The sequence below is a fragment of the Macroventuria anomochaeta genome (assembly GCF_010093625.1).
Source record: "Macroventuria anomochaeta strain CBS 525.71 unplaced genomic scaffold BU25scaffold_28, whole genome shotgun sequence".
Lineage (NCBI taxonomy): Eukaryota > Fungi > Ascomycota > Dothideomycetes > Pleosporales > Didymellaceae > Macroventuria > Macroventuria anomochaeta.
Window position 1 is genome coordinate 111,360 of NW_022985389.1, and position 12,890 is coordinate 124,249.

At 51.0% G+C, this 12,890-nt stretch overlaps 5 protein-coding genes across 5 annotated transcripts; 4 read left to right on the plus strand and 1 right to left on the minus strand.

Annotated features, from left to right (window-relative positions):
• The first annotated feature begins 277 nt into the window (after positions 1–277).
• On the plus strand, positions 278–1,897 carry BU25DRAFT_413062 (uncharacterized protein). Its single transcript, XM_033706943.1, has one exon. It carries the CDS (start codon positions 344–346, stop codon positions 1,820–1,822), a length of 1,479 nt encoding a protein of 492 aa, XP_033559072.1. The 5' UTR covers positions 278–343; the 3' UTR covers positions 1,823–1,897.
• A 613-nt stretch (positions 1,898–2,510) lies between these two features.
• Positions 2,511–3,078, plus strand: BU25DRAFT_450317 (uncharacterized protein; the record flags this gene model as incomplete). Its single annotated transcript, XM_033709688.1, has 1 exon — positions 2,511–3,078. The coding sequence occupies exon 1, from the start codon at positions 2,524–2,526 to the stop codon at positions 3,076–3,078; it is 555 nt and encodes a 184-aa protein (XP_033559073.1). The 5' UTR covers positions 2,511–2,523.
• A 1,478-nt stretch (positions 3,079–4,556) lies between these two features.
• Positions 4,557–6,854, plus strand: BU25DRAFT_347202 (uncharacterized protein; the record flags this gene model as incomplete). Its single annotated transcript, XM_033703141.1, has 5 exons — positions 4,557–4,685; positions 4,736–5,464; positions 5,516–5,838; positions 5,885–6,229; positions 6,278–6,854. 5 exons carry the CDS (start codon positions 4,557–4,559, stop codon positions 6,852–6,854), a joined length of 2,103 nt encoding a protein of 700 aa, XP_033559074.1.
• Positions 6,855–8,330: 1,476 nt separating this feature from the next.
• Positions 8,331–9,320, plus strand: BU25DRAFT_423659 (uncharacterized protein; the record flags this gene model as incomplete). The annotated part of the gene is made up of 1 exon (XM_033708228.1): positions 8,331–9,320. The coding sequence occupies one exon, from the start codon at positions 8,331–8,333 to the stop codon at positions 9,318–9,320; it is 990 nt and encodes a 329-aa protein (XP_033559075.1).
• Positions 9,321–9,676: 356 nt separating this feature from the next.
• Positions 9,677–10,141, minus strand: BU25DRAFT_423660 (uncharacterized protein; the record flags this gene model as incomplete). Its single annotated transcript, XM_033708229.1, has 1 exon — positions 9,677–10,141. One exon carries the CDS (start codon positions 10,139–10,141, stop codon positions 9,677–9,679), a length of 465 nt encoding a protein of 154 aa, XP_033559076.1.
• Positions 10,142–12,890: the final 2,749 nt, after the last annotated feature.

Below are 12,890 nucleotides of genomic sequence, written 5' to 3' on the forward strand. Positions count from 1 at the left end.
TCATGTAAAGATTTATATTGTGATTAACATGGGTTTATGTGAACTGTGGGCGCGCGAAACTCCAAGTGCTCGAACAACTGTGCAAGACCCCATGTGGCTGTTTCCAGTATAGTCCCGGAAAATTGCTACAGGACGTCACATAAGACGGGTGTCATAGCGTGCCCGGACGCGTCGTTCCAAGTACCAGGCACGTAGACAAGCCGATGACGTAGCCTACTTCGCAACGCGAACAAATCGCCAAACCGTGTTTTTGCAACAGTAACTCTTTCCTCCCTCTTTAGTATACTCGAGGCCTCTTGATATCCAACCAAGCAGAGGTCGATCGAGCAGTGGAACCTCCGCAATGCACGATCCGCAAGACCTTGACTTTGTCGGGTCGATCCGAGCCTTGATCGCTCTCGGGAGAATACCGCTCGCGTGCGAAGTGCCCCTCTCCACCTTCTTCGGCTGTGTGCTCGCCTCGCAGATCTTCCCCTCCTCGACATCTTCGAACAACAGCATCTTCAGCGGCTTGAACGGATGGGCGACTCTACAGTGCATGTTGGTAACGTGGGGGACCAACGTCGCTATCAACTACGGGAACGAGTGGTCCGACTATGCCCTCGATACGCCAGGTCAGCAGGAGAGTATCAGGCGGGACGTCAACCTGCGCGAGGCGCTTGCTAAGAAGGCCAAAGGAGAGGCGGGAGGAGAGGCGGGAGGGGAGGATCTCGAGGAAGCTGCGAAACAGGCAAATTCGAAGCTTTATGGAAATACCACGAGGATCATTCATGATGGGACGTTTCCACCGTGGACGGCGCTCGCTTGCTGTGCGGTCTGGCAGGCTGCGCTCGTAGCTCTCATCATCTTCTCGCGTGCAGCGGACCCCGCCCTCTCTGGCGCATCGTTGGGAAATGGAGCAAGAACACCCTTCCGCGGTTTGGCGCTCCACCTCGGCATCATATGCACGATCCTCTCGCACTCGTACGTCGGGCCTCCGCTGCGCCTGCACTACAACGGCTTCGGCGAACTCGTCTCTGCGCTGTTCCTCTCGCCCGTCGCTGTCCTCTTCGGCCTTGTCGGCCACTACACAGCCTCAACAGGCCGCCCAGTCACGTGGTCCGACCTCTTCACGTCGAACTTGCCCACTCCCTCAGGCTTCACGCTGGACAAGTCGCTCTGGCTCCTCTTTGGCGCGTTGTACTTCTACGAACAAGCGAGGATCTTCGTCATGCACATACACGACATTGACATCGACATCGCCGGTGGGAAACGGACGTTCGTCTCGCGCATAGGGCACCGGCGGGCCAAGGACCTCTATGCGGTGTTCAACGTGCTGTCTGTCACGTTATTTGGGCTGCTAGTGCGCACGCTTTCAGGCGAGAGCTACGGCGATCGCAAAAGTTTGATAGGGCGGGCAGGCGGGAAGATGCTCCGGCTCCGAGCGCGTTCGAGTGCCGGACAAGTATGGATAGGCGGCCTGGTCGTGCTGCTGAGCTGCGCTCTGCCTGTGATTTTCGCGACGTATCGCGTGCTCGTAGCGGAGATCCCACAGACCACTGCTCCTTCGGCGGACGTGCCGGACGCTCTGCCCGATGCGAGCCTCAAGCACGGCATGACGGATACTGCCGAGCCGACCATGCGAAGCTTCCATGGCCGCCCAGTCCGGGACGGCGGGAGGGTCTATGAGCCAAGTCGGAAAGCAGGAGGAATATCCATGGGAGACTGTATCAAGTTGGTCTCGCTGCAGACGTTGGCGACGCCGGCGGTATTAACCATAACGGCGTTGTTGGCGGCGTACGTCGGGCAGCGGGCGGAGAAGATGGACGCGTATCTACACTAGCACAAGCTGCTGGATGCGGAGCGAGCCGCACAAGTACAAGCATCTTCTGCACATCGTTTGTCGCGTTGGAAGGGTGTAGGGTGTAGTAGCTGTTTGAATACGTGATACGCCAACAGAGCCTCCTAGAAAAGACGTTATTATAAGAGCACACCCACTGGGCTTGCTTATTTACCTCTTGAGAATGCGGGAATAGACTGTCATATGCGCTGACCAAGCCGCTGGTTGGGTCCTCTAGAATGGGTTCCAATGTGGGTTGACCGTAGGACTTCGATTGTTGCGATGCAACGACTCTACCATCAAATGGGAACGGTGTGAGGGGAAGATGTTGTTGGCCGATTGTGTTGCTATGGGTTGTTTTCGAAATACCGGACCCGCCACGTGACGGAGCGCCGATGAGGGGCAAAATGCGACTGTATCCGATTTGTTAGCTATAGGCAAAACAGTATCCCAACCACATCCAATACCTGTGAAGAAGCTCAAATCTGCATCTCACAATAATTTTCTGGTGTTGTAGTTGCAAATGGCTTGCTCTCAGAAGCGGAAAAATACAGCTCCAAACAGCAGCAGTGGCTTGAGACCTAGTAAACGTCAGCGTTGGCCTCCAGCTGTTTGAACAGGGCGTCAATCCTCCAGCACCTCCTACTCCACCGTCAACAGTAAGGCGTCCGCAGCACTCACGAGACTGTACTCCACCACAAGGCATGCAGAATCAAGCCTCTCCTAGCCAATTGTTCGAATCTGAGGCAAGCCAGCTTGCGGCTGATGCGTACACTGATGAAATACTTGGCGAGGATGATGATGAGGAGGAGGAGCCAATTGACGCGGCGGCTGACGACAATGAGCAGGTGGAGTACGCGTTGCAAGCTGCTGAAGCCATTGAAGAAGGTGTTAGTAGGCAGCCAGCTGCTGCGACAGGAGACTCACCTGGTGTTGCTGCTGCTGCCACAGCCGCTCATTTGAGCCAGCAGCAGCATCCGGAGTCGCAAAGCGAAGTTATTGACAAGGAGCCACATCTGCACTTCCAGTGGCGCGCTTGTTTGGGTACAATGGAGAAGAATGCAATAGCTTCAGCTGCTTGTTTTGCACGTAACAAGCCTATGTACTCAGTCAACAAAGAGAAGGTGTGTGTAAGGGACACAACCAGAAGCGGAGGTGAACCCTCCTGCACCGAAGGGTCTCCACTAGGAGACCGAAGGGTGTCCAAAGAGACCCCGCTAAGCGAGGACACCCATTCTCAGGATCTGTCGGTAGAATAGAACGACAGATAGAGATCTTGATTATTGCATTAGTTGCTCGTCTCTATCGCTCTTTCATTACAGTGTCCCTGATACGGCGTGGGCGCTCTGTCGTATGCCTCGCGGACTACAATCTATGGGATGTGTCCTCATCGGACGCCTCGATATACTTGTTATCGGGTCCGGTACAGGGGGGTCCCATATCGTCAGTGAGGATATTCCATTCGCCACTGTCGTCAGTGGTACCCTGTCCACTGGTGAGTACGTTTAACTGTCAAACGACCTTGTTGTTCGTACGACAATCCCTGGCGTAGTGTCCTTGTTTTCCACAGCTGTAGCAGGTGGTCTTGGACTTGTCGTGCTTGCTGCCCCTATTCTTCTGATTCCAACGCTCTGGTCCTTTGTTGATGTTGGATAGGTCCATAGCTTCTGGTCCATAGTATCCGCTTCGAGTGTTGTTGTGAACACGTCGACCAGTGTTTGGTTGGTAGCGGTTTCCTTGGTTGTCGGTCCACGTGCGACGTGGGGAACGCTTGTCAACACTGACAGCACGGTGACGTGGGTTGTCGTGTAGCTCCTGCTGCAATTCGTAGAGCTTGACGTCAATCTCAATGGACGTATTTATGAGTTCGTTAAGATTGTCAGTGCGAGCGCCGGTACGCATCAGCTCTTCCTTGACCTTAGGCTTGAGCCCCTGACGGAACATTGTCATTAACGCAGTATCGTCCCAGCCAGTGCTAGTAGCGAGCTGCTGGAATTCTGCAGCGTAATCGGCAGCCGATTTGTCTTGACGGATGCGCTGTATATTGCGTCGCGCAATCGTAGGCTCGTTCGATACTCCAAAGATAGGCCTGATCTTATTCTTGAACTGGTCGAAGTCGGCCATCCAGGCGTCGACGTCGTCGCGCGCGTGCCCCTGATTGTACTGTTGGAGGTACGGCTTGATCCACTTGAAGGCTGAGCCTCTCATATAACTCGCGACGAGTTGCTATATACTTGAGCAGAGGATTGCTCAGATCGCTCGGTACTGAGTATACTGATCGTACCGAGATACTGCTCGTACTGAGTATACTGCTCGTACCAAGTATACTGATCGTGCCGAGTATACTGCTCGTGCCGAGTATACTGATCGTACTGAGTATACTGATCGTGCCGAGTATACTGCGTACTGAGTATACTGACCGTGCCGAGTATACTGCTCGTGCCGAGTATCGCCGACGCGGCCCCACTGCTTGAGCCGATCGATACTACAGTTCCTCGGCTCCTCTTGTATCGTTGCGTAGTCCTGTTCGTTCAGTGTTATTGCGGGTTGCCCTTTGATCGTAACATATAGGTGTGTTTTAGTGATCGCGGTCGGCACGCGAATCCGGTCGGCACGCGCACGGACACGGTACGTCATTATGTTACACACTAACCTCAAAATCCGTCCGCGGCTCGTAGCCCAAAGAGCAATGTCTTCTTCATACGTACAAAACCATTCCATCGTGTAAACGTAAGACATGAGTCATTCCTTCCGCCTACTATTACCTGCAACCACAAAACAAGATAGGGGACCGCCAGTAGGGTCGCAGCAGAAGAGAAAGATACGAGCCCAAGCATGCGAAGCTTGTCGCTTATACAAGACCAAGGTTTCGATTTTCAGAGAATGATATGCGTTGGAGTACTGATTAGTTTGCAGTGTAGTGGCGAGCGACCAACATGCGCGGCCTGCCTGACACGCATGGCCACCTGCAGGTACGTAGAGTCAGAAGCACGTCAAGCGAAACGAAAGTATGAAGATCTTCGAAAGAAACAGTCTACGCATGAAGAACTGCTCAGTCTCATGAGAATGCTACCCGAACAGGATGCCCTTGACCTCTTCCGTCGCGTAAGAGCTGGAGAAGACGCTGGGTCGATCTTGAGCTATACCAGAGACGGTGATCTACTGTTGCAAATGCGCCTCATACCAGAGACTCGCCTCAGCTACGAGCTTCCGTACAGCCGTGACTTTCCAGCAAGGCTTCTAGTATCGGAGAGTCCTTATCTTAACTCAACAATCTATGAAGTGGCCTCGCAGCGTGCCCCATACTCAGAGATCAGCGAGGTCACAGCGACAGAGCCTCAACGACGGATCCTTCCAGGCATTGATTCATTAGTGTATCAAAGCCAGTACGTCAAACCTTACCACGCAGCAGCTTTTGTCGAACCTCGACTAAACGCTGCGAGACCATCTGAGTGGACTACTGTTTGCAAAGACGATGCATTATTGCGGGATCTACTGGCTGCGTATTTTATGCATGAATACCACCTCTTTCCAGCCTTTCACAAAGACTATTTCCTGGAAGACATGGCGACTGCACAATCAGATCGGCGGAGAATGTCCTGTTGTTCAGCGTTGTTGGTAAATGCCACCTTAGCGTACGCATGCGTAAGTCAAGCCCGCAACAGAAAGAACCAACGCTCTAATTCTACCATGTAGTGCTGCTATAAAAAACTTCCGAATCGCTTCAAATATTGGGAACCTGAGGGTCTCGGTTATCGATTTCTCGCCGAGGCAAGGAGGATCTGGGAATTACAGACCATCAATGGTAGGAACCGCACACTCACATCAATCCAGGCCGCGTTGATGATCAACATCGTTCACAATCTTTTCGGCTTGGACAAGCTTGGCAATCTCTATGGGCTGCAAGCTCTTGCTATCGCCAGAGAGATGCTGCTATTTGACGGAAATGCGGATGATACGTGCGAACGAGTACGCCATGCTAAAAACTTCACTGCATGGTGTCTGTTCAACACGGACAGGTAATTACCTTGTGTTTTTATTCTACCAGGGAACATTAACATTAAGTATTAGTTACCTCAACTGGCAATTCTTTCGCCCACCCTTCCTGTCTGAAGCGCCAAAGTTTAGGCTTCCTGATCCCTCCGTGGAAGCAACATGGTATGGTGAGATATGGACCAGATACCCGTTAAGCCCAACACTATCGCAGGCACACTTTGGACATTATTTCACGGCGATATCCCATTTCAGGGTGATTCTTGGCGAGCTGTGCCATGCATCATTTGGCAAGAACTCAAAGTTACCAGCACAGCAAGCGATGATATTTGTACGTCGACTGCTAGAGTGGTTTCAAACCCTGCCTACGGTCCTCAAGCCTATGCATATTGTCCTTCCGGCTCATTTCCTTATGCAGTGAGTGCCTTTCATAAAGAGCAAGAGCTTTACTTACGTTCACGCCAGCCTCGATTACCATATCGTTCTCATGACTATCTGCCAGCCTTTCACTCATGATCAGTGGGACGACAGACTTGAGCCTCGCAACATTGTTCTCGCTGCGGAACGAGATATCAACGTCCTCCTACGTTTGTACTATTATCGACATGGGTTTGTAGGCGCGGACTCTTGGCTCACAGCCCCGCTTGCGAAAATAGGCTTCTCATCTTTACACAGCATCAACGATCAGACCAGTCCAGAAGACCTTGAGTATCTCCGGTCAAGCCTTTTTCTTGCTCTCAGCGGGCTCCGCGAACAAGGCCGCAATTACTACATATCGAAGACAGTGTATCACATCATCAAAAATCAGGTTCGGCCTGAAGAAGCAGGGCTCCTACTGGGGTCAGAGGACCCTCAGTCAGTGGCCGATGAAAATCCTGGCCTAATTGGTGAGGTTCAATCAGCGTGGGTTCCCCGCATTATCGATATTTCGGATGACCCGGTTGCACAAGAATTGTCAGATTTAGCCAAACAATTCCTGACATTGAAAGACGGTGGTCAGGACGATGATGGATCAGTTCACGGTTCGTCGTTGTCGGCATGAACGACACAGAATACATTCAGTCGCTGCCTTTGATCGGCCTTTCACTCTATGTTATTGGGGCATACCGTAAGAGAATACCTCATCCATTGCATTTGCTTCCCGGAGCTCTAACACAGGTCTGTCACGAATATCCGGAACCTAGTAGAAATGAGACATGAAGGATTGGGTGATTCCAGCAGTCGCTCTGCGTCAAGCATACTGTCGAATATCGTACGACAGCTTACAGCGACCATCTCAGTACGCTAATGCAAGCTAATGCAAGCTACTGCATGCCAAGAGCTACTTTCAGCGCACGGCCGTTGAGACCCGTTTCGACGATCTTACCGTTCGCGCGGAGAAACTGCCGGGTTGCCCACTCCTCACCTTAGATCGACCCTTTAAGTCTGCAGTCTTGATCTTTGCCGTCCTGGCTTCTTTTGTAGCCCACCGAGCTTTTCACAGACGTATACTGTCGCGAACGAACAGGGGGGTGTTGGAGAAGAGTAGATAGGCGGCACGACCAGAACAGGCGACATCATAATCAACAACGCGCTTTTTCGTTTCGGAGGCTGACGTGCTAGAAGAACAAGAGGTGCAGGATAGATGCGCGCCGCGCTTGTCTAGATGTCAGCGCGCTGGAGACAATCCGAGTCTTTAGAAGAAAAGGTATCCCGCCACACCGTGCGTCCCGGCTCGCTTGGATTGCCATTAGTAGCGCGGGCGAATGTCTCTGCACCACTTTACCAAGTTACGTTTATAGATACTGTATTGGTTCTACAGGAAGCTCAGACTGCCCTGATTCCGCTGCTAACTCGTCCTCGTTCCTGCACACGTCGACGTCTGCGGCTTTGGTAAAGCATAAAAGCTACCGGCGATAGTATCAGTACAATGATTATCACCACAACCCCAGCCAGCAGCGATCCGTTCAACCCTACTTGACTAGGACCTCTTGGGAAGGTTGACTTTGGTATTGCGGATCCCAATTTTCCGACCGGCTTGGGCTTCTCAAACTCACGATCAGACCCACTTTTGTGTCTTAACATATGCTGCTTACCATCTGGAATGACAGTTCCTGGGCTGTCTGATTCGATCTTAAGAGGTTCAATTCTAAGCAGAGTCCTTTACGACTGTCAACGCTAGGTCAAGGTGGAAAAGATGGGAAAGACTGACTCGTATGGAGGGGGGTCACCCGCGTGCAATGACTGCTTCTTAACTTTGTATGGAGACCTAATGAATATACAGCTCAAAATGATGCAACACATTGCCACTGCACTGAACCTGTTGCAGCGAAGGATGTTTATAACGATCACGCAGTATCTTTGAATGACGCTGTGATCTGTCTTCAATCCTCGAACTCTTACCCAGAACTGCTTCTAGTAAACTGCTTCTCTAGCACATGTGCGTTCCTCGTTTACAGTTTCAAGACCGGCGGCAACCAGCGTACTGCCAGTGGCTCTGCCGGCAACTTAAGCTCGCTGAAGGCCACCCAATCATACAATGTGTCAACCTCGCGATACGACAGGCTCGATGCTAGCAGCATGGTTTTCAAATGCTTGTATGTGGCCAACAATCTACAATCGAATTCCAATCTTCAACATGAACAAGAGCAACTTTGTGTACCAATCTATGCGCATGTTGTGCGCAACTCCCGAATTTGGGGACCAGCTGTTCGACTCCCTCACCCCAGTGGACCTGAGCGCTTTGCTGTATGCCTTCGACATCTCCATCACCAAGAAACAGTCCCAGAAATATATGCAACTCTGGAGGCAGATCTTCACAGATAGAAGCTGGCTACTGTGGATACTCTCGCATGGCTTTGAGGTCTCGTTCGTGGGCAACGACCTAATCACAATGATGAATTGGGTTCAGAACCCAAGCCTAATGAACCTTGGAAGGAGAAAGCTGTACCTGGGCCTGAACCTTGTCAGCTATGTTGCGTCGCGGAAGTATACGCTCTCCTCCTTTGAGGACTTCGACTTTGTTGTCTGCGAGAAGAACAAGCACTTTAGGGAATTCGCCAAGAACGACAACTTCGATCAGGTGTTGCAGTCAGGAATCTACGCCAGATACCGTGAGTTAATCATGGGACGTGACCTTCCTGATGACCGTACTATGCCCTTTGCCTGGCTGGATCTCACTATCACCAGCGCGGTGAAGCACGAAGAAGACTGCGAATCTTGTCACATTGGAATTAGAGCCGATCACAACATGTCAACTGCACTGTGGTATGGTGAAAAGACCATGCAGAAATGGGCCGTTCCCAACACTACAGGAAGCCCGGCTATGGACACGAGTGTACTGTTGAAAATGGACGCCTTAGCTATGAACATGCCAATGAACATCGGCATGTCAAAATTTTGGTGTGTCACCAGAGTTGTGAGCAGAGTTCCGTCCACAGGCGCGTATCTCTTCTGGCAGCAACGCTCATTCAATTGTACGGAGATCTTCGGAGAAATCTCAATGTCTGATCGTGTAGATAGATTATAGAAACATATTCCAGTAAACCCTGCCCCACGAATAATGCTCATTTATATGGATCCAACCAAGTTCAAGGGTGGTAGACCGGGTTTCGAGACAGAGATGCACACGACATTTGGACTGAACAGTGGCTTGTGGATGGGACTATTGTCCAAAGATGGGTCCAGAAATGCCTCCGGGTCAAGAGCGGGCTTAGTATAGCACGCTGCGCACAACGAATAAGATACTTAAGGCGCTCAGGGTCATCGCTCTGTGCGAAAGGTGTCTTTGCTGGCACAACCGCTGGGATCCAGCCGGATGATGACTGGTAGGCCGGTGTCTATTCCTAGCAACGGACACGCTCCCTTCATGTCACGGCGTAATTCTTATCGGTTTTGTGTTATGGATGATTCACGTGGTCTGTTTCCATACTTTAGTAAAGCTAGGAGGTACCTGGATGGTTCGCGGGAAGGAATGACAAGTGTAGGTGCTGTGGCCCTCGGAGATTTACCTTTCCCTTCAAGGTATTCTTGACGGTCTTTCTGGTATGCCCTCTCACGTGTTTGTCGCCGGAGCTCGTAATCCTGTGTGGTAGAGAGCGCCATAGCTGATATAACATCAGGACTTCTCTTGCCCTTCTCTTGTGGGAGTTGCGGTACCCTCTCACACGGTGGTTCCGTGAGAATCGATCCTGGTGGCTTAGGCGCAAGCAAATTGCGATTTGCCATCATAGAGCTGGATTCCTTGTATAGTTCAAGGCATTGCTTGCGTCCATGGATAATGGATTGACTATCAATCCCAATAAAACCGGAGACATAGTACTGAGCCGTATCGTCGTATTTGTGTCCCATTAACGTCCTTCACTGTGTAGCTGTGGCTTCACCTGAGCACATGTTAGCTCCCGCTATTAATTTCCAAAGTTAACTCGCCTTCGACAGCATGTGCAAAAGCGCGCCTGAAACAATATGCGCTGAGGTTCTCTTGATAGCCGGCTCTCTGACCAGCGCCTTTTAATGCTGAGTTGAAACAGTTGTATGTCCATATGCGGGCTTTGGACATGAATTTATCAGCCCGCATACCCCTCATGACAGGACACTCCAGGATCTTGGGCTTATACTTGGCTCTATAGAGTAGATTACCTGGGACAGGCTGCACAGTTTCCAGGTCGTTGAAAGACTCCAAATCCTTGAACACCCCATCTGCAAACGTGAGTGACAAGAATCATGTCACAGGGGACATGTATCGCATGCGCAGCTCTTCACACAGCGTCATAACAGGTCTGTTCAATATCAGTCCTTTGTGTGAATAGGCGGTAGCGGAGGGAAAGGAACGTACGCGTGTTTCTTGTACTCTCGATGCCCCTTCCGGTTCCTTAATGTGACATGAAATGTAGCGGCAACTGCCACTGTATAATACTGATAGCTACGGTAAACAATAACATAGGACTATCGGGTCGATGGAAAACTGCGCTGTGTTGATATCTAGCTAGGAGGTGACGGTATATACATGACTTGAAACGTGCTAAACATGACCCGTTACAACCGTGTGTATTGAGGCTCATGTGCAACGTATATTGCAGCAGTCTGATACCGCAACACACCCCCCCAGCTGCCGTGAACAACAAAGCTGAACTTGTACTTATCGGTACCATCCTGTGAGTCCCGCTGGATCTGGTATCTCAGCGTCGTGCGTAGGTCCTACAACGTAGCGCTCTACGCTGTCAAGGCCAAGTTGTTTGACAAATTTGTCGTGCTTCTGCCTCACTAGTGACTTGGTGAGTCCGTCAGCTGGCATATCTGCTGTTGGACACCAAACAATGTGTAGGCGCTCGCTCTGTACTTCCTGCCTGAGCCACATCTGATGCGTATCCACATGGCGTAGCTTCGTGTGTAGCTTGTCGTCCTGCTTTGTGACTATACCTACAGTCTGCTCGTTGTCGCAGTAGATGATGGGCCTCGCATCTGGGCTGAAGTTAATGTGCTTGAATACTCTGTTCCACCACTCCATTTCTCCTCCAGCTACTGACAATGCCATCAGCTCTGCTTCTGTAGTCGACTTTGTGACAGATCGTTGTCGCGTTGCCTTCCAGTCTATACACATGCCGTACAGCTTGAACAGGTATCCATACGAGCTCTGTCGGGACTCTACATCGTCAGCAAACGCTGCGTCAGATGCTCCATAGAACGTGGACAGATTGTTGAATTGGTTGATGTAAGTTGTGTTGTTCCTTGATTGTTTACACGCTCCAATAGCAAGGTACTTGGTACCAAGCAGATATCTCCACACATGTCTTGCAGCTGCTAGGTGCTTCTGTCCAGGGTTCTGTAGGTGGCGTGCTAAGACTGAGTGTGCTCGTGACACATCAGGCCTTGTGAATGTCGATATATAGGCCAGTGATCCTACTAACTGCTGGTATGTCTGTGTACGGTTGATGTTTGGCTCCTCTTCGCTCGGCTGCAGGTAGCTCTCGGTCAACGGTACGGCTGGGTATCTTCCTGATGTTTGAGCCAGGTCAAACTTCACTGACACCTTGTCAATGAACGAGTCTTGTACCAGTCGTATAGTTCCTGTGGTCCAATCTCTTACTACGCGTACGCCCAGGAACCACTTCAGGTCTCCTAGACTCCGTATGTCATACGCTGCCTTAAGTTGCTTCTCAAACTGACTGTGATACTCAAGTTGCTGTGGGTGTACCAGAACAACTATATCGTCCACGTAGAAGAATACAATCAGTTGATCACTCGTGAACAGGCACGGTACGTCCTTGATTGGCCTTAATCCCATTCTTATCAATGTCTCTTTCAGATGCTTGTACCACAACAGTGGCGCGTCTTTCAAGCCATATAGGGCTCTCTTCAACTCCAGTAGTTCACCCATCTGTTGGACAAATGGCTCTGGTGTACGTACGTAGACGAGTTGGTCTAGTGGTGCGTTGAGGAATGCGTTGAGCACATCGTACTGATATGCCTGTAGGCCAAATGCAGCTGCTATTGCCATCAACAGCCGGAACACACATGCTGCTAGTGTAGCTGCGTATGTGTCTCCCCATTCATCCTGTAGGTCTCCTCTGACAACTAGCCTTGCCTTGTATTTGTATAGATATCCGTCTTCGTCGAACTTGTACGTGAATACCCACTTCAGAGGCAGTATCTGTGTCTCAGCTGCTGCTGCTGCTGTTGCTGTCGTTGCAAAGCAGCCTTTTTTCTCACAGCTAGTGAACTCTGTACGTGCTGCTTCTTGGAACTCCTGTCCATGTAGGTGTCGTTCTAGGTCTTTCCACCTACGTGGAGGTGCTGGGAGCTGGTCTCTGTGTAGTCGCGTACGAGGTGCCTCACCCAGTAGCTTCACAGATTGTGACGGATTGACAGCCAGGGCAAATGCTGCATAATATGATCCCAGCGTACGTCGCTGTCTTCTTGACGTCAACACGTTTGCCTCGTCAATGTGGCTGCTAATCTCTTCTCTCCTTGGAGCGTTGTTCGAATGTCGATCTGGAGCCTCTGCTTCTGCAGGGATAGTATGCCAGCCTCGTGGCATCTCTACAGTCTCCTGACTGCTCTCAGCTGTCTCCTGGCCATCGCTAACAGTGTTCGGACTGTT